The 27,592-nt window shown below is 37.4% G+C and overlaps 1 protein-coding gene across 2 annotated transcripts; it reads left to right on the plus strand.

Moving 5' to 3' along the window:
• Positions 1-2,429: 2,429 nt before the first annotated feature.
• Positions 2,430-26,583, plus strand: mrps35 (mitochondrial ribosomal protein S35). Of its 2 annotated transcripts, none has more exons than XM_059978223.1 (8): positions 2,430-2,523; positions 4,742-4,791; positions 8,215-8,382; positions 8,743-8,803; positions 10,054-10,193; positions 17,327-17,436; positions 19,562-19,631; positions 25,646-26,583. In XM_059978223.1, exons 1-8 carry the CDS (start codon positions 2,493-2,495, stop codon positions 25,922-25,924), a joined length of 909 nt encoding a protein of 302 aa, XP_059834206.1. In that variant the 5' UTR covers positions 2,430-2,492; the 3' UTR covers positions 25,925-26,583. The 2 variants fall into 2 exon arrangements, with proteins under 2 accessions (XP_059834206.1, XP_059834205.1); XM_059978222.1 differs by having other exon boundaries at positions 2,457-2,625.
• Positions 26,584-27,592: the final 1,009 nt, after the last annotated feature.

The raw sequence follows: 27,592 nt of genomic DNA on the forward strand, positions 1-27,592 counted from the left end.
GTCATCATCAACTGAAATATTAACTGTTTGTCTCCATGGCCACTGACCTGTCTTTATTTTTATATGTGTCCTCCTAACTAATTGATTTTAACGCAACAATTCTCAGATACTTTTAGGACACATTTCTCATTTATCACCTCTCTTTTTGGTCCCAAATTGCTACTGAATCTGGGTAAATAAATCAATAAGGAGAATGACCATGACTGTGATGTTTTGGGGGTGGAACTGGACTCTCTGACTGTGGTGTCTGAAAAGAGGATGCTGTCCAAGTTGCATGCCATCTTGGATAATTACTCCCATCCACTCCATAATGTACTGATTAGGCACAGGAGTACATTCAGCCAGAGACTCATTCCACCGAGATGTAACACTGAGCATCATAGGAAGTCATTCCTACCTGTGGCCATCAAACTTTACAACTCCTCCCTCGGACTGTCAGACACCCTGAGCCAATAGGTTGGTCCTGGACTTATTTCCACTTGGCATGATTAACTTATTATTAGTTAATTATTTATGGTTTTATATTGCTATATTTCTTCACTATTCTTGGTTGGTGTAGCTGTAACGAAACCCAATTTCTCTCGGGATCAATAAAGTATGTCTGTTTGTCTGTCTGTCCCAATTATACCTTATTCTTAAATGTAACCATACTTTTATTTTCTGTATATTCTACTTACAGGAATATTGTTCTCTCCTGTTCTTACTCTTAATGGATTGTCGAAGAATGTACTCCCAAAGGTTTTATTCCCAATCATTCCACCTTCACTCTCCATACTATCTTTGAGCTATATCACACAAAAGCAAGAGGCCACGGGGTTGCTATGCACTTTCTGCATTAGTCATTTGAGTAAAAGACTGGCAATTTGAAAATTGGCTCACATCACAGTTAAAATTATTAATTTGTGTGTCTGAACACAGAAACACAAAATGCTGGAGATATTCAGCAGGTCAGGATTTGAATTAGATGCCATATGATAATCTAAGTTTACAGCACATCTGTTCACTTCCTATCGGTTCTACTGCATCAAATTGCCTCCAAGTCCACTCCATCAATTGCCATACATTAGCTCATTCTGGCCCAGACTTCACCACTCTTGAGACTTCAGTTCACACTGCAATTCCTTCTCCCACGAAGGAAATTATCACTCGGTATTTGAAATATCAAGCTCCCTCATATCTCAAATTCTTCTAAATTCTCTCATTCTTCTAATCTCCAATGATTAGTGCCTTAAAACCATAAGAGTGAAGAACAGAATTAGGCCATTTAATCCATTGAGTCTACTCTGCCATTCACTAACAGCTGATTTATTATCCCCCTCAACCCCTTTCTCCTGCCTTCTTCCTGTAACCTTTGCCGACCTTACTAATCAAGAACCTATCAACCTCCACATTAAATATACCAATGATTTGGTCTCCACAGTAGTCTGTGGCAATAATTCCACATATTTACCACTCTCTAGCTATATAAATTCCTCCTTATCTCTGTTCTAGAGGGATATCTTTATATTCAAAGCTGTGCCCTCTGGTCCTAGACTCTCCCACTAGTAGAAACATACTCTGCACATCCACTCTATCCAAGCCTTTTAATATTTGCAAACATGAGGAAATCTGCTGATGCTGGAAATTCAAGAAACACACACAAAATGCTGCTGGAACGCAGCAGGCCAGGCAGCATCTATAGCGAGAAGCACTGTTGACGTTCCGGGCTGAGACTCTTCGTCCAGACTGGGTGAGTGAGTCCTGACAAAGGGTCTCGGCCCAAAATGTCGACAGCGCTTCTCCCTGGCTGCCTGGCCTGCTGTGTTCCACCAGCATTTTGTGTGTGTTGTTCTTTCAATATTTGGTAGGGCCCAACCTGAATAACCATTCGTCCAAGGGCAGCATCCCAAGAATTGGCATAGACTTCTCTGAACTGCTTCCAGTGTACCCATATCCCTCCCTAAATAAGGATACTGGAACATTAGGTAATTTGGGCTCAATCCATCTGTAATTATTGCAAAAGTAATGGAATTTACTGCAATTTATTCATTTGGAATAAACTTAGTTAACAAAGGGTGAAAGGCGAAAAGTTTAAGGGGAACATGAAGGGAAACTTTTTCACTCAGAGGGTCGTGAGAGTGTGGAATGAGCTGCCAGCACAAAAGGAGCAAGAAAACTCGATTTCAACGTCTAAGAGAATTTAGGTTAGTTATGTGGACGGTAGGGATATGGAGGGCAATGGTCCAGTGCAGGTCGATAGGAATAGGCAGTTTAAACGGTTTCGGCATGTAGCTGGGTTTCTGTGTTGTACTTTTCTATGGCTAAGTACTTTGTGAGTATGGTGATAGTTTCCACACTTTCCAGCTCAGCCTCCCTCTTAGTAAACTTACTGCAACTGAATCACGAATCTGCTGGCAGAATACTAAATTAATCCATGGACCTGCGTTTCCCAGGAGCCGCCGCTGGGCTCGGCGCCGCGCCGCCAAGTGCACTCTGGGCCGTTGGAGGACTGGATGATGGCGGCTGTCCCGATAACACGATGCGGTTTGTGCTCATTAACTGTCATGTGCCGGGCAAATTCACGTTTCAGGCGCGCTGCCTTTTATTCCACGGCGTTTTCGGTAACCTCTTCCCCTCCGGCCGAAGGTAATGGGACAATATTAGGCACAGTAAGAGAGGTGCTGCTCCTGGTAAAAACCGGGCCTCAGTCATTCAGTGTGTTACTGGGGTTCAGTTTGTAAACTCTATAACATTTTAAACTTAATAAAACCAACTTTGAAATAAAGAAATAAATCTTTGAATAACGAGCACCAGGCTGTGAATAAATCACATTTAGATTATGTACTGTTTTCATGCCTTGCAAACCAATTTACACTCTTCGGCATGACCTTGCTGACGAAATTGCTAAAATGAGTTGAGATTTACTCTGGTTCGTTCCTCTGGCTGCCCTCCCAGCGGAGGCACACCCGATATCATTAAATACATGAAGCCCATTCATCTTAATTGGAACTAGATTATTAGATTTTTTTAACATACTAAATTTAGCAAGATGAAACTACTGGTTGCGAAACCGTGGGGACAGGAGTGTGTTCTGACTGCTGCCTTATTACCTGTGCTGTATTCATTTTCATGTAGTCCAAAGTAAATGGCATTAATAAATGTAATTATCCGAAGTACAATAAAATGTTGATAACTTCTGTTGTTTACAATTATATAGTAACTAACGCAAGTGTATAGCACAGTAAGCGTTCGTCAGTAATTATTTAAAACAAAATTCCGTGTGGCAGATTATTCTAAAAATTAAACACAGGATCATAAATAAAATTGCAGATACAGTTAACAATAGACAATAATGGTGGAAAGCACAGGACTCAGATTTAAGTTACTTTTAGTGGTGTGAATAAATGATTCTGACTTAAGTGTACAAGCCACAGTTCAGAAATTTGAAATCGGTACTGTGTTTTATCTGGAGAAAGAAAGTTTTGGTTAGGTGGACACATTAGTGGCAAATGGAATTCAATCCAGAAAAGTTGAGGAGAATAAATAGGACAAGGGATGCCCTATTTATTTTCAATGTTGTGCTAACTGCTATGCTACCCTATACATATAGAAAATACTTTCCCTTTATTAACTGAAGCTAAGAATATAGGAGCAGAGAAGTCATGCCATAACTGTGTAAAGCTTGGAGTATTTTGCATAGCTGTGTTACAACATTACAGAATTACCTGATAGTGCTAGAAAAGATGCAGTAGTGATTTTCAGGGGTCTTGCCAGGGCTGGAGAATTATAGCCACTAGAAAAGACCATCTCAGCTGGAGGCTGTTTACATTAGAGTAAAGGGGACTGAGAAGACATTTAATTAGAACGTGTATAAATATGACTGAATTAGAAATAAAACTTGTTTCTCCTAATAAAAAGAAAAGGGGAAAGATGGTAATTTTAAGTTAATTGGTAGAAGGATTGGAGGGAAACGATGAATGATGGTTTGTAACTCATTGTTCACACCCTATTTACTATAGGGTGTGAACTTTGAAGGGTCATAATTAATAACTAGGAGTGGGAGATGGGTTTCACCTAGGAAGTTACTATTATGTATTTTCTTATATATGTAAACTGATCATCAAGTGGGTAGTTGGTATGTTTAAATGAAATACATAAATTCACAGTGTTTGGTGTGCACAATCTGGTGAACAGTACAAACATTGAAATTTGAAGGTAATTGATTATTTTCAAATTTATTCTTTCTCCTGATATATTTGAATGGATTGATGATTAATTCTTGGGTGATCAAAGCCCAAATATGATGTGCAAAGGATCAGAAATGTTAGATCCTCTTTGTTCATTGTCCAATTTGTCAAATGTGCACAGGTGATCCCTTTAATCTGTGCACATTTGAAGAACCTTGTGTAAGGTTCTACAAATTCTTAGCCTGTTATTGCTCAGTATGTGTTACTAAACTGTGCCAAAAGTAATGCAACTATTTGTTATATTGAAATAAGCCATTTTTATGAATTGGTCATTCTTGTATCTCACCAAAACATGAACTGTTTGTGCAAAAAAAATCAATTTCTTAGCAAAAGTTAAACTCCACTATTCCAGTCATGAAAAATATTGATGGAAACAATAGTTATTGTTTTTGTTTCCTTGTTTTTCCTTTTATGATTATTATCTATTGAAAATAAGAACACAATATATTTCTAAAGTAGCTCAAGAACGGTCAAGTTATTTTCAATGTCATTCTAATTTTATCGAATCTCTTCAGGTGCAATAGGCGACCACATACCACCTCCAAAACAAAGACAAAGGAGAGAGGTAACGACTGCACATTCTTAAAGGTTTAAAGTACTTGAAGCTCAGAAGTGGAGCAGCTGAACTTTCTTTATATCCTTTATCTTTTTTTCCTTTTGAAAGCTGATTTTAGTTCCTTTCTAAATTATAGAATGTTTGTCTCAGCGGTTACTTTATCATATTGTTTAAAAGCAATATGAACAGGGAGAAGATTTAAAATAGGGAGAGTAGATGGAGTAAGGCCAGCCAGGAACATAATGGGACAACAAATTAAGTACGTTAATTTACAACATCTTGCCTAAGACATTTTAATTTAGCTTTTCCAGTGAGTATGAAGCTGCCTGTGCTCACTCATATTCCATGTACACTTATCTGGAGAAAATTCCTAAAGCCAGTCCTTGCAGTGTGCTGAGCTGTTCAAGGCCAACCTATTGTGAACACCATGCCGTATTCTGAGAAATGCTTTCACAGCTTATTAAATCATGGAGAAAAACTGCTAGACTGTGAAAAATATTCAATAGTTATTAAAAGTTTATCAGGCTTTTGAATTAATTAGTTTATTTAAAAATATGTCATATGGAATGTTCACCATCACAGCTAATTCTTTCTGTTGTAATGAGTGCAGTCACTAAATCTTTTAACGTACTGTACCTGTTAGGCCACAGAAGAATTGAAATCAGAAACTTTTTGAACATTCACATGCTGGGCACTAGCATTATTGAGAATGGCATGTTCTTGGAGCTTCCTGCTCAGTTAACTGTTTAACACTCCACCACCACTTACATATCTAGATGTGGTAGGTTTGAAAAGCTTGGATTTGATCTGTTGTGAAGTTGCTTACCTCTATCATCTGCATTTTATTTTGTGTTATTATTTGCATGTCATATTGTACTATAGCTTCATTAGACTGGCACCTTCTCATTTTTAGGATGCTGTGATGTGCACTCTCAAGCTTCTATCTGATCCTGAGGGTACAAATATTTTTCTTTAGTTTCAGACAGTTGCTAGAGAGTGGATTAGAGGCTGATCTGGTTAAGAGGTAGAGTTTGAGGGGCTTGATCTTAATAGTCCATTGGTAGAAATTGTTGCTTATCCAAACTTTGATGTCAACCAATTGGTCTGACAATGAAGAGTTAATGGAGCAAATAAAAGAGCTGGGTGCTTCAAGCAAGTGGAAGTAAGCAAAAGCAGTGACAAAAGTGAGCCAAGTAGCACCTGTGCTTGTGGATACTTCTTGCTTATCGCCCTGGGTAAATTCAGTTAACAAGTTTCAAGTGATAGAGATTTAGTGATTTAATTTTCTGTTGACTACAAATACCGTGTTGGCCCATTGTAAAACAAGTACTCTAAGCATTTGTTAGTGTACTGTACAATACTATGGCAGTTACATATTAAAGCAAATAGGACCAAGTTTTTTTTTTCCAAATGCCCACAAAATAACAGTTGTACAATTTCTTTAGGAGTGGATTTTGCAGTCAGCAACTCAGCAGCGTTCCCTGCTGATGAGTTGCAGAAAGGTTCATATTTGACTTGTAAGGTTACAAGTGAATTTTGTTGATGTGGCTTGCACCTTTTCCATTTGTTACTTGTTGTCAAGCCCTGGTTTCAAGGAAGCTCTGAAGTGCATCGAGCAGATTGAGTGGCAAAAAGTAAAAAAGTTCATTGGCTCACAAATTTTAAGTAAATTTTCAAAAATTAAAACAAAACCTGAAATAAAATGCACAACACACATAAGAAAAAAGTCAGAAGCTGAAATATATTAAAATGCAAATTTGGAACTATAATTTTGAAATGACTGAAGCAAAGGCTAAAAGATATATAAAGATTACTTTTTAGGGCCAGGAAGTTAGTTTCACTCTAATTTTACTTCAATGTGTTATTTAAAACTTAATCTTCTCGTGCAGTAAAGCGCATCATTTCAGGCTTTATATAGCAAGAATAGTTTATAATTATCATTGTTGAACAGATTATCTTTGGGCAAACAACACACATTGTGGAGAAGCACAGAATCATTAACATCATCTGGATTTACACACTTAACTCTGCATAGTAGCACCACAGAACTTCTTAACTTCATAATATGATGAAGAAAAATGCACAATCTTAGTCATGCTTTTCGTATTATGTGTTTTTAATGTAATTATTTCTACTGTAAATATTCTGTCTTAATCCAGCAGATATTATCTAGTCACTGAACAATATGACTACCTGAACAGGTCCAACATGTGCATCAATTCATCCAGTTGTTTAAAAGCTCTCACTCTCTTGCCAGTATACTGTGAGCACAAGGCACATTATGTATTGGATCATTCTCAGAAATGTAGACCATAGGTCATAGCAGCAGAATTAGGCCATTTGGCCCACTGAGTACTCCGCCATCCAATCATAACTGATTTATTATCCCTCTTAACCCCATTCTCCTGCCTTCTTCCTGTAACCTTTGATGGCCTTACTAATCAAAACTTATCGACCTCTGCCGTAAATATACCCAATGACTTGGCCCCTGCAACTGTCTGTGGCAATGAATTATACAGATTCACCATCCTGTGACTAAGAAATTCCTCTTCATCTCTGTTCTAAAGGATGTCCTTCTATTAAGACTGTGTTCCCTGGTCCTAGACTCCCCCACTTTATGAAGCATCCTCTCCATGTCCACTCTGTCTAGGCCTTTCAAAATGAGATTATTCTACATTTTTCTGAGCTCCAGCAAATACAAGCCCACAGCAATCAAATGCTCCTCATATGTTAACCCTTTAATTCCCAAGATCATTCTCGCAAACCTCTGGACTTTCTCGTATGTCAGCGTGTCCTTTCTGAGATAGCCCAGAATTGCTTACATTACTCTAAGTGCTATAAAGCCTCAACATTACATCCTTGTTTTTATGTTCTAGTCCTTTCTAAATGAATGCTAACATTGCATTTGCCTTTCTTACCACCAACTCAACCTGCAAATTAACCTTTAAGGGCTCCTGCACGAGTACTCCCAAGTCCCTTTGCATCTCTGATTTCTGAATTTGCACCTCAATTAGAAAATAGTTCATGCCTTTATTCCTTCTATAACAAATTCTTTAAAATCACCACCCAGACTTAACATTGATCATCTGAAAGTGCACAAACAACCTGGGAATTTGATCCTCCAAGCTCCTCTCCAGGTCTTGTAGGTTCTTGGCTTTGAATTGTTTCTTGTTCATCATGTTTTCTGGATCAAAATTCTGGGTGTCCTCCCTATCATGGTATGTAGAAGCACTTTCTCCACATGTGCTATCATAGTTCAAGAACACAGCTTAGTGCCAAGTCCTAAACTTTTAAGGAAAGACAACTGACATCCACATTCTGAAAATCATGAACGAATCCTTTGACTAGCATTGCATACCATATTTAATGATAATTCTGTAAGAATCTGATGTAAAATGAACGTTTTAAAGAAATGCATACTTTGCATTGTAGTCTTCTTCTCCAAGAACTGAAAAGATGAAAGTGGACCAAAACTGGTGCAACGTGTACCCAACTGCTGCAACATTCAAACCTTCCGTTGTGCCTCTTCCTGTTCGCATGGGTTATCCAGTAAAGAGAGGCATACCACCAAGCAAAATAGGAAACCTGGAGCTCATAAAAGTAGGTATAGTCTGGTCTAATTCAATTAATTATAGCACAATGTTTTGATTATGCTTTGAGCCATATTTTGAGAGAAGCCTTTCATTCTGTAGCTAATATGTGATAACTATTACTGGAGTGTAGGGGATTCTATACTAAACTAGATGTTTTATTTGTATCTTGATTCATTTTTATCATTGTGCTCTATGGGTATCACTTGTGGTTAAGCAATATTTTTGATTGTGTATTGCTTCCCAAGTTGCATTTTACACTGGTTTTTCTGAGGATCACTTTTCCTACGCAGAAGATGATAATTAATTTACAGCTTTAAAATATATAGCTAAAAGTATAAGGGTTTTCCTATTTCTAATCTTTTTTCAGATTCCAAACTTTTTGCACCTCACACCCCCTGCAATAAAAAGGCACTGTGCAGCTTTAAAAGGTAGGTATTGTATTCTTTTTATATATCATAGTATGTTGAATATCTAATCCCCAGTAGGTTGTTGTAAGGGATAAGATAATTCATTTAGAATTGCTCTTTCTTTACAATGATCATGAATGCTAAGTTACATATCAATTCTACAGCTAAATAATATAAAGTTACAATGAGCCATATTTAAATAGTGCTGCTTAATCACTAGCTTTGTCTGTTGCTCAGTTTTTAAATAATCTGATTTACTTGTAACTATTTTGCTTTGCTTGTGTGTAACTTTGCTATTGCCTTTTGGTTTATAACTGTAAGTTTATTGTTCCACAGCGGCTGACAAGCTATAATGATCCTACATTGTTGTATAATGCTTTGTGTTCCTTTCAGTGGATTTTATTCTCATGTTGCTATATATAATGTGTTAAATTCTCCATTTGGTACTGTTAATCTTTAATTTCCACATTACTCATTACTGTTGGTCAAAATGTTTTAAAACAACATGTCGTTATGTACATAGCTCTTCAAAGCTGAGTGAACTAATAGGTGCTTTATCAAAATCATAAGAGTATCCTTATTGTTCCAGTTTGATGGTGTACATTTACTATAATGCTTATGTGAAGCAGGACGAATAGTGATGCAGCAGTTTCATCTGTTGCTGCGCAGCTCCAGCAACCCGCATTCAATGCTGAGCATCCAGAAGGGCAATCCTGTTTATCCTATTCTCTCCCTGCATCTTTGTTCCTTATCTACTCACACATACCTGCCACTTTCCCTTGGATTCAGTTTTCTATTAAACTATACTGAAGAAATAACTTACAATTGCCAGTCAACCTTCCAACACGTTTGTAGGACATAGAAGAAACCAAAACACCACGAGCTCAGTGGAACATGCAAACTCAGCATACACAACACCCAAAGTCATGATAAAACACTGCTTCACCACCAAGCTAGTCTATTTGTTTTATTGTTTAATATAAAACACTTGCAGCTAGTCTAGTCCAGGTCAAATCCAAATTCCATACTGCTTGCTGTAATGTTGATTCTAGTGTTCAAAGAGGTATTAAAATAGATTTTGTACCTTCACTGCAAAAAAATATTAGTATGACCAGATGATCTTAATTTTATAATGGCAAAATTTTTATTTGTAGTTATAAAAATAGGCAGCTTATAGCTAATAATAGTTAATGCAATAGAATTATAATATTAGTTGCTTAGTATTAAGCGCACTAACTATTTTGCTGTTTACTCTTTTCCCCTGCTATCAGATTTCTGTACTGTGTGGCCAGCAGCACTTGATAATGATGAAAAATGTGAAGAACATTTTCCTATTGAAATTCAAACAACTGATTATGTTGCAGCAGGATCTACTGTCCGAAATCCGAATGCTAGAGTGGTTACCTTGACAGTAAGTGATGAATTGCTAATAGAAAAGGGCTATTGTGTATTATTTAAGGTTATGTCACTTCTTCCACACAGTGAGCATTATAAGACCCCTTTCTCGGTGAGGGTTTGTTGATTGTAGCCCAGAAGAAAATGAATTTCTTACAATCTATCTGCTAGGGTACCAGCTGGATTTCATGTTTTGAGAGCTACTTTACTGAATTCACAAGCAACATGTGGATAAAATGTATAGTTTCTGGGTAATTAGCTCATTCCCTGATTTTTCAACTCTTGAAGAATCCTGTTGGATATAAATTCGTAATGTAGAAACTAGGCTGATAATATCTTCCTTTAGCTGAAACATGCTATTACTGGAAAAGCAATCCTGATGTGAATGATTTTGTTTTGTTCTCCTTGCCTTTGGTGATATGTCTGCTATTTCCCACATGGCACACTGGAATTTTAAATACAATTCATAGAAAAGGAGACATTTTATTCTAGCAAAATGTAATACTGCTTTGATCACTTTGTTTTGTAAGGATAAAGTACTTAGCTTCAAGCAAGTCACTGAAACTTGCAAAATATAAATAATGTAATCTGTTGTTCTACCTATATTAATACAGCTGGCCCCCGTTTTACGAACATTCGCTTTACGACAGCTCGCTGTTACGAAAGAGCTACATTAGTTATCTATTTTTGCTAGCCAAAGAGTGTTTTCACTTTTACAAGAAAAGGCAGTGCGCGCCCCGAACAGCCAGGCTCCTCCCCCAGAACTGCATTCTAGCCGCCATTGCTTAAACACTTGCCTTGTCTGTGCTTTATCTCGATTTATTTTGTGTATCTGTTAGCAAGATGAGTTCTAAGATATCAGAAAGCTCTAAAAGAGCTCATAAGGGTGTTACACTTAGCGTAAAACGTAATTAGACATAATTAAACGCTTTGATTGTGGTGAACGAAATAAGGACATTGTCCACACGTTGAACTTGCCTGCATCCGCCATTCACACTATTTACACGCAGAGAGAAAGTATCTTGAAAGCTGCCGATGTTACTGTTGGTTCTGCTTTTAGTCAGCATCCAGTAGTGGATAAAATGGTAAGTCTGTTGCTTGAGTGGATTGATGGGTGTACAAAGCGTGGTGTTCCATTAAATTATCTTGTACTTAAGAAGAAATCAATCAGTCTTTTTAATAAGCTGAAACAAAATGCACTGGACGATGGTGATGAAGGTGTTGTGAAAGTGGAACTTAAAGGTAGTATGGTGTGATTTGGTAGCTTCATAGCGTAAAGGTTACTGGCAAGAGTGTTTCTGCCGAGAGCGCTTGCATGAGATTTTCGCTACGCTAGACAGTGCTGCAATGATAGTAGAAAAGTATTTCTACTTTATATAGGTTGTGTATTTATCTTATCATTCCTGCTTTTACTATATGTTACTGTTGTTTTAGGTTTTGTGTGTTACTTGGCATGATTTTGTAGGGTTATTTATGGGTCTGGGAATGCTCACAAACATTTCCCATATAAATAAATGGTAATTGCTTATTCACTTTACGACATTCCGGTTTACTGCCCGTTTCATAGGAGCGCTCTACCTTTGGATAGTGGGGGAAACCTGTATAGTGAGAAGCTCTAAACCAATTCCTCAAAGGACGAGTGTTGCAAGGTTGTATTATAGTGGTGTTAGAAAGTTTGTGAACCCTGTAGCATTTTCTCTGTTACTGCATGAATATTATCTAGAATGTGATCAGAGCTTCACATAAGTCTGAAACTAGATAAGAGAACTCAATTAAGTAAGTAAATAATAAGAAAAATATTATACTTGTTTATTTAGTTATTGAGAAAAATGACCCAATATAACATGTATTTGTTGGAAAAAATACGTGAACCTTTGCTTTCAGTAACTGGTGTGACCCTGTTATACAGCAATAGCTTCAACCAGGTGTTTCCAGTAACTGTTGATCAGTCCTGCACATTGGCCAGGAGAAATTTTAGGCCATTCCTCAGTACAAAACTGCTTCAACTCTGGGATATTGGTTGCTTCCTTGTGTGAACTGCTTGATTCAGGTCCTTCCACAATATTTCTTTCAGTTTAAGGTCAAGAGTTTGACTCGGCCATTCCAAAACACAAATTTTCTTCTTTTTAAACCATTCAGTTGTTGATTTACACTTCTTTCGGATTATTGTCTTATTGCATTATCCAATTTCTATTAAGCTTCAGGTGATAGACTACTACCCTGATATTTTCCTGTAAAATGTCTTGATACAGTTTTGAATTAACGATTGCAAGCTGTCCAGGCTCTGAGGCAGCAAAATGATGCTCCTTCCACCATGGTTCATAGTTGGAATGTGGTTTTGGTGTTGGTGTGCTTTTTCCTCCAATTATAGCATTGTGCATTTCTGCCAAAAAGTTGAACTTCTGTCTCATCTGTCCACAGAACATTGTCCCAGAATTGTTGTAGAACATCCAGGTGGTCTTTTGCAAACTTGAGATGTGAGGCAATATTTTATTTGGAGAGCAGTAGTTTCCTTTGTGGTGTCCTTCCATGAACACCATTCTTGTTCAGTATTTTTCATGAACAGAGACTTAGCAAGTCTAGAGATTTCTGCAGATCTTTTGCTGTTGCCCTTGGGTTCTTTGTCACCTCCTTCAGCATTGTACATTGTGCTCTTGATGCAATCTTTGCAGCTTGCCGTCTCCTAGGGAGAGTAGCAACAGTATTGAGTGTCCTCCATTTGTAGACAGTTTTTCTTGCTGTGGACCAATGAACACACAGGTCTTTAGAAATGCCTTTGTAGCCTTTTCCAGTTGTATGCATCTCTACAAGTCTTCTTCTAAGGTCTCCTGAAAGTTGTTTTGATTGTGGCATGGTGCACATAAACAGATCTATCTTGAGAATTAAGATTCTGTCAGTTACCTGACTTTGTGTGCCTTTTTTATAAGTCAGGGCACCTCTATAACCCACACCTCCAATCTCATTGGTTGGAGTACCTGACTCCAAATAGCTTTTGTAGAAGGTATTACCACAGAAGTTCACATACTTTTTTCCCCCAACAAAATACATGTAATATTGGATATTTTTTCTCAATAAATAAATGAACAAGTATAATGTTTTTTTCTGTTGTTTATTTAATTGAGTTCTCTTTATCCAGTTTGAGGACTTGTGTGAAGATCTGATCACATTTTAGGTCATATTTCTGTAGAAATAGGGAAAATTCTACAGGGTTCACAAATTTTCTAGCACCAATGTATGTGTTGGGCAATTTGGTAAGGAATTGGTTAAATATATAAATGTGTGCTTAAAATGACATCATATAAAAAGTGAGTTTTCAAATTCCTAAAACAGTGTCAAACTTGTTAGCAGAAAAAGTTGAAAAACAAAGTACCAGTGTCATTAATATACCAAATACCATTAAAGGAATAGTTTAGATGGAGTTAATGTAAAGAGATCTGAAGAAAGTGAATAGGATTCTCCTAAAATAAAGAAATAAAAAGGACAGCCTGGGTGGATAATTTGCTTTCATGCAGTATTGTTAATGAAGAAAGATGCTCAGAACCCTTTGCAGATGTATTCTCAATAAACGAGAAAGCATCATAAAATGAAGAACTTATTCATTTAAGAGGGTGTCATGTGTATGTGTAGAAATTGATTAATTGAAGGAAATAATTTCAGAATATAAATTACAGGTGCTGAAAATGGCTATTAATGACAGAACTAAGAAAAGTGGGTATTACACAATTGGCTGGAGTTGAAAGGAAAGATTGCGGTAATTGGTAATAGTGCTGGGAGGTGCTGGAGGAATTTAAATATGAGAATAAGAGGACAAAGAGGCATATGTCGACAAAGACTGTGAAATTAACCATATTGTACTGTCACATTGTCAGTATTCTCTTGGTAACGCTGTCCATAACAATTCAGTGGCCTCGTATATGGATAAAAAAAGATCTAAAATAGAATGCCCAGTTAATGTGATGTGCAACACATTAATATATAAGAAACAAACACAGGGATTTATATTCAGTAAAAAAGGGTGAGAAAAGTTCAGTCATCTATAGTTTACATTTTAGGAAGATAAATATTGCCTGGAGGAAACATGTGTTTTGTTTATTCAAGTAAATGCCATGACACAAAAAAATGTACAAAAAATTCAGAGTATGTTATCACCAGTTTCTTTCCTTGCTTTCTAGTGCTCTCTTTCTAGCCTTAAACTTGCCTAAGTGATATCACCAGTCAAGAAATATCCAAATTTAGTCAGCTGAGAGATTGTGAATCACATTAGTCAAAAAAAATGACAATTACCATTAATTCTCTGATGAGGCAGCATTTCTTGTGACCCTTCTGCTTGATGTTGATAAGAAGAGGACATGACCCACATGGTTGGGATTGTTGATGATAGATGTTGCCTTCTTGAAAAAGTGCCTCTTGTAGATGCTTTCAGTGACAGGGATGGTTCTGCTTGTGAAGACCTGAGGTGTGTCCTCTACACTCTGCAGCTTTTCTGTGTATTGCAATTGCCATTGATGCATCTAGTCAAGATACAACAGTGCATCAGTAGAAGCTTGTAAAATAATGTAGACGATGTTAACCACCAAACTCTTGAGGTGCCTTTCAGTAAACATGGGAATCACTAGAACTATCACATGCAAAGAAACAGCATTTCAGTGCCAAGAAAATAGTAGCGATTTTGTTTGTGTGTTCCTTTAAGGCAGGTGTTCCCAATCTGGGATCCATGGACCCTTTGCTTAGTGGTATTGGTCCATGGCATGAAGGTTGGGAACCCCTGCTTTATGGCCAAGTTGATGAGCTCTTGAGTTGTTTCTATCTACTGCAACTGTAAAGAAACCCAGTTAGAGCCTTTTAGTAAAGTCCACTGATTCTGAAATAATACAGTGAGACACTTAGTTCTTTTGTTTTAAATAATGCTGTTGATTTTCCTCTATTCTTTTTAATAGCCATAAGTTTCCTTCCTAGTGCAAGCAGGCTGGCAGCTTATGGTAATGATGAAAGAGTTGAGATGTAACTTGAGGATTTTTGTGCAACCAGAGATCATGAAATCATTCATCAAACTCCATGGGGAAAATGCATCCACCTGAATCTCCATCCCCAGTTAAGGGCCTCTGATCTCAAGCATCCTGGAGCTGATCAGCCCTTTAAACTTCTATTTAGTAAGCAGAAAATACAAAAACAACACAATCTTCCTACTGCTACTGGCCTGCGGGAAGTAGATGCTACAGTAATTTTCCAGCAGGAACTTGTTTCTAAATGTAATTTTTTTTGTTTATTATGGTTGCACTTTGGATTTTATTTTCAAAATTATTGCCCATTCCTAATTTCCATTGAATAGGTGGGAGTGAATCACTGAGTTATTAGGTAGAATTAGCTTAGTGTTCACCTTAGTCGTCCTTTTCCCATCAGTACTCCCATCCACTTTTTCTTCTTTTCTCACCACATCCAGCTGTAAAACTGTAATATATTTGTTGAAACTGATCTACATACATATTTTATAGAAAAAAGAAGCAAAGTTTTGGAAAATGGGTTCTCATCATGGTCATAAATAATTGAGTAACCATTTCATTTCAATGCTGATAAATTGGTCTTCCTAACATAATGAGCCCTGTGAAACTACAATAGTGATTTATGAAAGCAGGATTAATGAAATTCAAAATGTTAATATTCTATGTGGAGGACCACGTGCCACCTAGGCACTAAGGGTTCAGATGACGATGAATATTCTGTCTCAACAGAGACAGGAGACAAGGTGCCTATTTGCTCATATCCAGTTTCAAATAGCCGTGCTGTTCCCTCCAAAGACCATCATGAGGAACTAAGGATATTGTGTTTAAGGTTATTCCTAAATACGTTGAAAAGGTTGACTTGAGGATTGGTAACTTTATATATTGGCTGTATTGCTGTAACTTCATAATACATAGGAGTAGAATTAGGCCATATGGCCCATCAAGTTCACTCTGCCAATTGATTGTGGCTGATTTATTTTCTCTTCTCAACCTTATTTTCCTGCCTTTGCCCTATGCTGTATGACACTCTTACTAATCAGTAACCTATCAAACACCACTTTAATATAGCCAGTGACTCCACAGCCCTTTGTGGCAATGAATTACACAGAATTACCATCCTCTGGCTAAAGAAATTCCTTCTCATCTCTGATCTAAAGAGGCATCCTTTTTTTTCTGATCTAAAAAGGCATTCTTTTGTTCTGAGGCTCTGCCTTCTGGTCTTAGACTTCCCAGTACTGGAAACATCCTCTCCATGTCCACACTATACAAGCCTTTCAATATTCAGTGGGTTTCAAAAAGATTTCTCCTCATCCTTATAAACTCCAGAAGGTACTGGACCATCAAACACACTTGATGTTAAACTTTTCATCCCTGGGATCATTCTTTGTAAACTTCTTCTGGACACTTTCTGGTGCTTCCTTAGATATGGTGCCCAAAACATGCTTTTGACTTCCTTACTGCTGGCTCAACTTGCAAGCTAACCTTTAAGGAATCCTACACTAGGACTTCAAAGTCCCTTTGCACCTCCAATTTCTGAATTCTCTTCCCAATTAGAAAATCGTCTACACCTTTATTCCTTCTACCAAAATGCATCAGCACATACTTCACTGTATTCCATCTGCCACTTCGTTGCCCATTCTCTCAATCTGTTAGACTCACAGCTTCCTCAACATTATCTGCCCCTTCACCTATCTTTCTGTAATCTGCAAGCTTGACCACAAAGCCAACAACTCCTTCATCCAGGTCATTAAGATCTAATGTGAAAAGTAGTGGACCCAATAAGAACCCCTGCAAAAACAACACTAGTCACCAGCAACAAACCAAATAAAGACCCCTTTATTCCCACTTTTTGTCTCTGCCAGTCATCCAATCTTTTATCCATGCTAGTACCTTTCCTGTATACCATGGGATTCTATCTTGTTTAGCAGCCTTATATGTGGCACCTCTCAACAGCCTTCTGAAAATAGGTAGTAAGGTTTATAAAATATTGTTTTGAAATATTGTTGGATCATAGATAGGCACCAGATGGTTTCATCATCCTCCTGGGGGGGAAATGGCTTTACTTATCTCCTTTCATTTAATAATTGACCATTATAATTCTAGTATTGTTCATGGAAATATGTATATATATTTATTTTATATTTTATAGATCAGACTTTCGAATCTCAATTTGGATGACCATGCCAAGAAGAAACTCATTAAACTTGTTGGAAATCGATACGACAAAAATACCGATATGCTTACCATTACAACAGACAGGTACAGTAACATGAAACAGATGTCAGTTATAAGAAGAATTAGTGTTACCAAGCACTTAATCACTGTCTTCATTAGGAAACAACAAACCTTTAATGCATAATGGTGAGATTAGAGTCCTGCAGCTTTTTTCGCAATGAAGTATAATGTTCAGTGCTTCATAGTCAAAACATTGTAGTTTTTGATTGCTTTTTCAGTTTCCATGCTGTGTCTGCTACAGGGTTATCTAATGAATTCAGTATAATGAATTGGGGAAGAAAAAAATCCACTAAAATAAATTGTAAAATTAAAAATAGTCAATGGCTCATAGGCTATCTGTGGCAGGATAAACTTATAATTTCAGATCAGGGACAATCAGGGAAATGCAGTGTGTTTTAAGCAAGTACAGAGGAAGAAAGGAAAGGAATAATGCAAGAGAAGTTTGTAAAGTACCTGATTAAAGTCTTCACTTGTCAATTTGCTGCAGTCACTCTGATCCCTCTGTTCTCAGCCTCCTACACACTTATAATGAACCTGAATTGAAGTTCAATAGTCAGCATTTTGTCTTCTAATTAAGATACATAATGGCCTTGCAGATTCAACATTGAGTTCAATAATTGCAGATTGTATCTCCTTTTTACAGACACCAATTTCTGATAATTATTTTGCTTTTGTCATTCTGAATATCTCCAAACCCTCTCGTTAATTTTCATTCCTGCATTTTTGCATCTCGTCTTTAATTACTCCTGTGGATTACCCTATCACAGACAGCTTTAGTTTCTGCTGAACATGGTGGGCATGATATTGTGTGGAAACACTGGTGGGCTGCCCTAGCACATCCTTGGTTTGTGTTGGTTATTAAAGCAAACAGCACATTTTATGTATGTTTTGATGTGCATGTGATAATTAAATGAATCTGAATCTTTTGGTATTCCAACCAACCTTCGCCTGGCACTCTGACACCTTCCCTACAATAATACTTTGCTTAAAGCCTCTTATGTCTTATTTATCATTACTACTAACGAGATGTTGGCTTGTAATTTCAACTCTGAATTTCTCTTCACAGATGCTAAATGATCACTTGAATACTTACAGCATTTTCTTTGAAGGAAAAATTGCTATCCCACTCTGTTCCTTTTGACTTCTACATTCCCATAGAATATTTGATTTTTCTGTGTGTTCCAGCTCTGTGGAATCACTTTTACCCAACCATTGTAACCAGTCCGAAAGAATCTACATGGTTCCGATATTATTTCTTTATCTCTGTAGTTACCTCAATAGTGTTCTAAAATTGCATGGTTAGCTATATGTTTTCCTTATTCATATGATGCCCCTTAAAAATTTTTGTTTCTGGGGATCCACCTGATGCTATCTAGTTCCACTTCTCTTATCAGTTCACCTCCATGCTGTCAAATTATTTGAGTGATATTAATCAGTGACCTTATGTTAGCAGTTCTGAAGCCATCTTATTTTATTCTTGAGAGAAACCGTTCACTCTTGCCTTGGTTCCCACTGCTCTCTAGTTGCTTATTCAGAGCAAATATGATTATGCCAATTTTTAATCCGTTGCTTAATTTCAAAAAGAAATTTGAGCTCAATTTCCTATCCATTACTTAAACTGTTGACTTCTACCTTTGTTTTAAACCCACCACAAACTTTCTTCAACCACCTTTACCACAAGTACATCATTTTCCTGCGCTAAGTCATTTATTACTGTTATTTTTAGCTGCATGTGTAAAATCTGGTTGCTGTTCCATACCAAGCTCCACTTCCCCCTTCATTCTTAATCTTTTTTATTTGTTACTCCCTCCCAATGCCTTGATTAAAAATAGTATTATCATTCATTGATCTTTCCACATCATTATTCCCAAAACTTGGAACCTGGATAACCCCATCTTCTTTCAAATGTTTTAACTAGTCTGCCCAACACTCCTGGACATCACTGTGTATCTACCATAGCTTAACCAGATGCTGAAATTGCCTTTGATTGACACTTTGTAAACTTTCAGCTGAGGAACTGCATGCAGAGATATTTCAGTACTCTTCAGTGCCTCTGGATAAAGGAAAATGCTTAATAAGAATGTCTTATGTTGCTTAAATTATGATTATATCTGTACGTAGATACACATATTGAATACTTCTCTTGTAGGTGCCCACTGAGGCGGCAGAATTATGATTATGCCCTGTACTTACTCACTGTTTTGTACCACGAATCATGGGTGAGTGAACACTTATGAGAACTGCATAATATTTGACATATGGTGCTTATGGTTATTTTCAATTATGTGTTTTTCATGAATAATTTTTGGAATACTAATTGAGCTAAAGTGGGAGTTATCATGTATCTATTAAGACTGAATAACTTGAAGGTAAACCTCAAGATTTCCAAAGCATCAACCTGTGCAGACTGGTCTTTTCTTCCCCCTCATGATATGTTTTAAATTAATTATTTTACACTTTCAAACTCAATGTTTAAACACTAATCTTTTATTATTGCTTTAATAAGAAAGCTATTGAGCTGGTGGCAAGTGGAAACTTCCAATGCTAGCAGAGTGCAAATGGTGAAAGATTAGGAGATGACTTGTTTATTAATGGGAGGTAAATCCGCACTCTTCTGACTATAATGTTACTTAGCTGGGGAGGCCAAGTTACCTGATATATTTTGTTGTGTATTTTATATTCTGAATACACAGGAAAGCCTTTGGTTAAATGTCTGCCTTTCTATTACCTTTCAGAATCAACATCAATAGTTAATGGACGTGTCAATCAGTTGTAATTGTACTTGATTTTTGTGAAATATTAACAAGCGCTGTGGCATATTTGATTTTCCATGGTCAATACACTCTCTTTTCAGATAGCTTAAAGATAATGAAGCTTATTGTTACAGGAGTTTCACCTGTCTAATACACTTTCATGAGCATGAGTACTGTTAAATAATTGCACTATTTAGACATTAGTTATTGTAGTAAGCTGTGCAGTAAGAATCAATACAATCATAATCCATGAATTGATTGCCTAGTTAACAAAATACCAACATGCTATGGGGAGTGTAGCTTTACTGTGTGATGAAAAAATGCAATGTGAGAACATGGCCCACATATCATTCTGTGAGAGACTGGTTTTCTTGGTGATACTCCATACAGGGGATAAGCGCATCATCATTTGCAAATATCAGGATTTGTTTACTACATATATAAAACAGGTATTCATTTAGACTTTTTCTTTAGGCTATGATTTACACTGAGTGATGTAAATTCTGAATTGATGATTTCTAAAGTTAAATGTGTTCAGTAATGCTATCCTTAACAAAATATGGTTATTTACAGCAAGCAATTTATCGGATGAGAGTTGTTAGCAAATGTAAAGAAGCCCATTATGGCCAAATGCTTCAGCTAGATATTCAGTATCAAGATATATAATTAAACTACAGTTTCCTATTTTAATGTGCCAAATTCAATAGAGACTTCATGGGAAATTATTTCTCACCTGAAGATTTTATTGCAGACTTGTCCTCAGTGCCAAGAGTATTAATATGCTGGGGCATTTCAAAGTAAACAAGGAAGTATTGTTGGTCTCTTAAACAGCACTGAGGTGTATCAGTCCCCAGGGCCTGATGGGATATATCCCAGGTTATTGAGAGAAGCAAATGAAAAGTTTGACCAATATCATTGTCCTCTGGCCACAGTCAAGGTCCTGGAGGACTGCCAAGAAGTTAATATAGTTCCATTACTTAAGAAGGGAACCAGGGATATTCCTAGAAATTATAGACAAGTGAGTCTCACATCAGTGGCAGGGAAGTTACTGGAGAGAATTCTTGGGATTAGTATTTATGAGCACTTGGAAGACTATGTCCTAATTAGGGAGCACCATCGTGGCTTTGTGCAAGGCGGGGCAAGTCTTACTATCTTGATTGAATTTTCGAGAAGGTGAAGAGGGTGATTGATGAAGGTCGACCTTTGGATATGGTCTACATGGATTTTAGGAAGGCTTTTCGCAAGACCCCCATTGGGAAGCTCATCCAGAAGATAAAGATGTATGGGATCATTGGTGAACTAGCTGTTTGGATTCAGAACTGGCTTGCACATAGTGGTAGTGGTTAAGGGGCTTCTAGCTGGAGGTCTGTGATTAGTTGAATCTGTTCTCTGACCTCTGCTGTTTGTGATGTATATAAATAACCTGGATGAAAATGTAGATGTTAGGTTAGTAAGTTTAAGGATGATACAAAAGTTGATGGTATTGTTGGTAGCCTAGATGACTGGAAAGAAATATAGCAAGATACAGATCAGTTGCAGATCTGGATGGAGATATGGTAGATGGAGTTTAAGCTGGCCAAATGTTAAGTGTCGCAGCTTGGTTGGTCAAATTTAAAGAGAGAGTACACTGTTAAAGGCAAGACCTGAACTGTGTTGAGGAGCAGAGTGACCTTGAGTTTCAAGTTCATCACTTCCTGAAAGTGGCTACACGGGTTAAGGCAGGATAAGGCCTGCTTACCTTTATTAATCAAGTTATAGAGTTCAAAGGTCAGGAAGTTATGTTGCGGGTTTATAAAACTCTAGTTAGGCTGCATCTGGAGTATTGCATACAGTTCTGGTCACCCCATTATGGGAAGGCTTTGGAGAGGTTACAGAAGAGGTTTAGCAGGATGAGAGGGCATGTGCTATAATGAGAGGTTGGACAAACTTGTTGTTATCTCTGGAGTGGTGGAGGCTGAGGGGAGATCTTATAGAGGTTTATAAGATTATGAGAGGCATCGCTAGCTTAAACAGACAGTATCTTTTTCCCACGGGGTTGAAATAGTGAATACCAGAGGGAATTCATTTAAGGCAGGGGATGGGGGGGGGGGGGGGAGTTCAAAGGGGATGTGATTGGGCAAGTTTTTTATTCAGAGAATGGTGGGTGCCTGGAATATGCTGCCTGCATGTTCTGATATGTCTATCCATGGTCTCCTCTACTGTCAAGATGAAGCCACCTTCAGGTTGGAAGAATAATACCTTATATTCCGCCTGGGTAGCCTCCAACCTGATGGCATGAACATTGACTTCTCTAACTTCCGTTAATGCCCCTCCTCTCCTTCTTACCCCATCCCTAATATATTTTGTTTTTCCCCCCTCTCTGCCCATCACTCTGCCTGTTCTCCATCTCCCTCTGGTGCTCCCCTCCCCCTTTCTTTTTCCCTAGGTCTCCCGTCCCATGATCCTTTTCCTTCTCTAGCTCTGTATTCCTTTTGCCGATCGCCTTTCTGGCTCTCAGCTTCACCCCAACCCCTCCAGTCTTCTTTCATTTTGCATTTCCCCCTCCCCCTCTTACTTTCAAATCTCTTACTATCTTTCCTTTCAGTTAGTCCTGATGAAGGGTCTCAGCCCGAAACATCGACAGTGCTTCCCCCAGCATTTTGTGTGTGTTGAATGTGGATATTGTGTTGGGAGAGGGGATTTGTTCAGTTGGCCATTTGATTAATGATTTATTTGGTTCAGGACAACATTGTGGACCAAAGGGTCTGTTCCTGTGCTGTACCATACGATGCTTCTTCTAAAATCAACCCTATGTTTTTATTAAAGCATGGGTAGAAACACTTGCTTCTACCTGTGCTGGTGCCTGAGCACTGAATATGGTGGAGGAACAAGAGGATTATGAGATGCTTTCTGACTGGGAATTTGCACTGCTTAGTGAATACTTGGGTAAAGGGACAATTTTAAAGATATGGACTGAAGTTGTTCATGTAAAATGCACTATTTCACTTATATCAATGAACTGCTATAAGTAAGTGTAATTGTAGAAAATTCTATCTATATTGTTGGGCCAGCTAATGCTCAACCTGAGCCAAGGTTCCATTTGATCCTCCTTGGCCATGATAACAATTCACAGTCCCAAATGTCAAAAAGAGCTCTAAGCCTTGTTTTGCATAGCTGCCCTGAAAAGTAGACCAGTTCACAAACCAAATCAAGATTTTGGATTGTGGATCCTAATATCCCATCCCAAAAGCATTAAGATGTCAAGGGTCTTTTCATCTATTGCTAAATTTCCCTAGTAGAATTGATAATAATTAAAGAAAAAAGAACTGACCAGTATAAATTAAAATAAGCTGAAGAACTTGAACCATTTAATTCACTTTTTTATCTGGATTAACAATCCTGTTCAAATTATTGGGGTTCTTCTACGTGCTTGTCTAAATCTGTGAAGCCAGATACAAAGTGCATCCACCCCTTAAAGTTCTGTTAAATTCCAACCCTGAGCACCAAATACGGTGGCAAAGCAAGAGACAAGATGTGCTGTTATCTGCATTTTTCTGACTTGGACACTGCAATACACAGAAGTGGAAATCTGGAACATGTGAAAGGCACTTGGCAAGTAGTTTTATTCTGAAGCAGTAGCAATGGGAAAATATGCTTTGGTCCATGTTAGCCTGATATAATATCTAGTGTAATATCATATCAATGGCATATTGTATGTTGGGTTACATATTTTTAAAGTAAAAGTAATTCAATAGAAACCCTAATCTATTCACAAGATACAGATTGCGGTGCTACTGGTGTAAATTGCCTGTTGAGATTTTCTAATAGTATTTATGCTGCCCCCAGGTGGTTCAGTAACTTTGTTTCCCTTACAACTCCTTTTCAATACTGGTGGCACGTGCAGCTGGTGACAGAGCAGTTTGTTGGTATTGGTATGTATCATGGCCATGATGTTTACAACAGTTGGCCAGCTGTACTGTACACGGTGATGGTGCATACAGGACATTTGCACTTGCGCAGTGCAACATAAAAGTAGAAAATGAGTGGAGGTCAGTTAGTTGTTCATCTGACTTCCAGCCCTACTTTTACACCCACTATTGGGTCCAGGGGCATTCCATAAGATCTGAGCTGAGGGACTATTTACATTTTTTAAAATCTGGTTCCCTGGCATTTTGCCAGTTTTAATTTTTTTTTATTGAACTGTCAGAAAGTCATCAGATTGGTCCGGAAGTAGATTTCTTGTTTTCATTGTCCCCTGAAACTCATGAAAGGACTGCAGCAGCTATTTTGGCAGTCTACTGGGAGCTGTGCAACTGTAAGTGTTTAGTTTAGCTGCTGACTGGTGTGAAGTGTTGGCTAGCATTGGCATGATCCAAACTGTTGTAAGGATGATTTGTCATCCTAAGTATCTCTCCAGCTCTATGATAGATTTCGGGAAATAGTTACTGCTTCAAATTAAAATTAAATTTCAGACCTGGACAAATCTCTTTATAGTTCAGAAACTTTGGCTTTCTGGATTCAGTTTCAAAGTTGCAACCAGGTTTTATGGATAGTGGAGAAGATTTTCAGTGTACTAAGTATGAAACGGGCAATGGAAATGAAAATCAGTTGATTCCCATGACGAATGGGCAATTTGTATATCCAGTTTTTACCTGAGGAATTTGTTTAAAATGTAAAATTAAATTTAAAAATGTTAAAGGTAAAAGTCTATGTTCCAGAAATACTCTTAGATAGGCACATGATAAAAGAAAAATGGAGGCTGTGTGGGAGGAAACGGTTTGATTGATCTTGGAGTAGGTTAGAAGGTCGCCACCACATTACTGTGCTGTACTGTTCAATGTTCTATGCAACAACACATAATCCAGACAATTTAGGCAGTTGAGAAATATTATGCACTTCAAAATTTGTTCTTGGCCTGGAATTTTAGCAACCAAACTATTGTCAAATTGAAACATAAAGGCATAGAAATCTACAGCACATTACTGGCCTTTCAGCCCACAATGTTGTGCTGACCTACTCTAGAAGGTGCCTAGAATTTTCCACATAGCCCTCAATTTTTCTATGCTCCATGTATCTATCTAAGAGTCTCTTAAAAGACCCTGTTGTATCCGCCTCTTAATACCTTCACTGGCAGTGCATTCCATGCAACCACCACTCTCTGTGTGAATAACTTGCCTCTGACATCCCCCTTGTGCTTACTCCAAGCAACTTAAAACTATGCCTCTCATCATCTTGTACACCTCTATCAGGTCACCTCTCATCCTCCATCGCTCCCAGGAGAAAAGGCCAAGTTCACTCAACCTATTCTCGTAAGGCATACTCTCTATTGCAAGCAACATCCTTGTAAATCTCCTTTGCATTCTCTCTACAGAATCCACATCCTTTCTGTAATGAGGTGACCAGAGCTGAACACAGCACTCCAAGTGGGGTCTGACTAAGTTCTTAATAGCTGTAACATCACCTTATGGCTCCTAAATGTACTTTTTATTCCTCTTCCCCAGAAAACAGAAACATGGGAATCTGACATAACTGAAGCAGACATGGATGAATTTATTTGGGAGAATAGTCAATCTGAGAAAAATGCTTTGAACACAATCTTCAGGATGAAAGAAGCTGAAAAAATTCCTTCAACCTCAAAAGAAGAAATTGTTAATTCACCAGAAGTAAAAAATTATAAGGAGTCTGTTGTGAACATTAAAAATGAAGGGGAAACAGAAGATAGCATTTTACAATACAAAGAATCTGTGAAAAGACTGTTGAGATTGCATGCTGCAATGTGATCTATAAGATGTTACAGATGACATGACCAATGTATATGCAGTTGGAATATTGGTTGTACAGACTTAATCATTAAACTTGATGACATGACATATTCATGTAAGTGGTCTTGAGAAAAATATTAGATTCTGAGTGTAAACAAATGTTCTTTACAATTGTATTTGAGTTGAAAATATGAAGTACAGAATGTGAATAAAATGTCAACTTTTATTTCGTTAATGTACAATCCATACGCTACACTCATTGCTTCTGCCCTAAACTTTTGCACCTGTTTATTTTTCTTTTCAGGTCTTTCTCTGTTAGCATGCCTGCCATTTGTATTTAATGTGTGTAATTGTGTTTTTCCACTTCTGACAGGTTCTTTGCAGTTTTTTTACATTCAAAACAGGACGGCGCAGTATCGTAGTGGTTAGCACAACGCTATATGATACCAGTGACTCAGATACAGTTCCCGCTGCTATCTGTAAGGAGTTTGTACATTCTCTTCATGACTGTGTGGGTTTCTTCCGGGTGCTCAGTTTCCTTCCACAGTCCAAAGACTGTAAATTGTCTCATAATTAGGTTAGGGTTAAATCAAAGTTTGCTGGGCTCTGCAGCTCAAATGACCACTGCACTCTGTATCTCAATAGATAAATTAAAACAATACTATTTCTTGCTCAGACATTGGTTATTGAAATTTGTGAAAGGTTTGAAAATACCACTGAATGGCCATCAAACTAAAATATTAGCTGTGATTTGCTGTGCTTAGATGCTCTCAGATCTGCTAGTTATTTCCAGTACTTGCCATGTGTATATTTGAAAATACTGTGAAGTACAGATGAATTTTTTTTCTTCACTTGGGTGGGATGCCATTCAAGTTTTCAGGCTAAATCCTCCTCCACCCTCTATTTTGCAATACCCTGCTGTTTGTGCTTTAATGATAGCAAATGAAATCGGGAGCATTCATGTAAAGAAGCATTCTGCTGCATGTGAAGCTCTGAGATTTTAAATTTAGGATATGGATTTTTCAAGTTTTTATGTAAATGTAATCAGTTTTATAAATAATAAAGCTTTCATTTGGAATTGGAAGATTATATCATAAAGGAATAGTTATTAATACAAAGTGAAGTGAGGATGACATACTAAGAATATTGTTATGAATTTCAATTGTTTTTTTAAAAATAGATTTCTTGAACCGGAGAAAGTTACAAATGTTGTGCCAAGCAAGCATGGATACATCTGATACTATTCACCATCAAAATGATTTTTAACTGATCTCCACTTTTATTAATGTTGATTTCTGTTTTTATTAATGGATTTTGTTAGTGAAAGCGCTTTATTATTTGCTCTTGCATCTGTACATTAAGATTCTCAAAACAAATTATTTTATGAACTGATCAAATTTAGCATTCTCCTTTTCAAATGTATGTCTTTTATCAAGGAAACACTCAATTCCAGTAAAATGGATTATTCAGAACCAAAGCTACAAATAAGAGAACCAAAAGAAAACTTCCACCATTCAGCTTCAGGTTAAGAACCAAAGCTTTCTCTTTAGTCTGAATGCAATACAGAATTAAATCTTTTCATTTGTTTGAGAAGTACAAAAACATTCTGAAGATGTGTGACTCTTCCACTTACCTCAATTTATTTATTTAGGCAGGATGGAGGCTATTCAAGCTTGGTTTTTCTGA

The sequence above is a fragment of the Hypanus sabinus genome, chromosome 8 (assembly GCF_030144855.1).
Source record: "Hypanus sabinus isolate sHypSab1 chromosome 8, sHypSab1.hap1, whole genome shotgun sequence".
In the NCBI taxonomy this organism is placed as follows: domain Eukaryota; kingdom Metazoa; phylum Chordata; class Chondrichthyes; order Myliobatiformes; family Dasyatidae; genus Hypanus; species Hypanus sabinus.

Bases quoted from the DNA above. Each gene is read 5' to 3' on its own strand.
- mrps35 (XM_059978222.1), top strand. From the start codon at position 2,493: ATGATGGCGGCTGTCCCGATAACACGATGCGGTTTGTGCTCATTAACT. The intron at 2,626-4,741 runs GTAATGGGACAA...GAATCTCTTCAG, and splicing joins CTCTTCCCCTCCGGCCGAAG to GTGCAATAGGCGACCACATA. The intron at 4,792-8,214 runs GTAACGACTGCA...TTTGCATTGTAG, and splicing joins AACAAAGACAAAGGAGAGAG to TCTTCTTCTCCAAGAACTGA.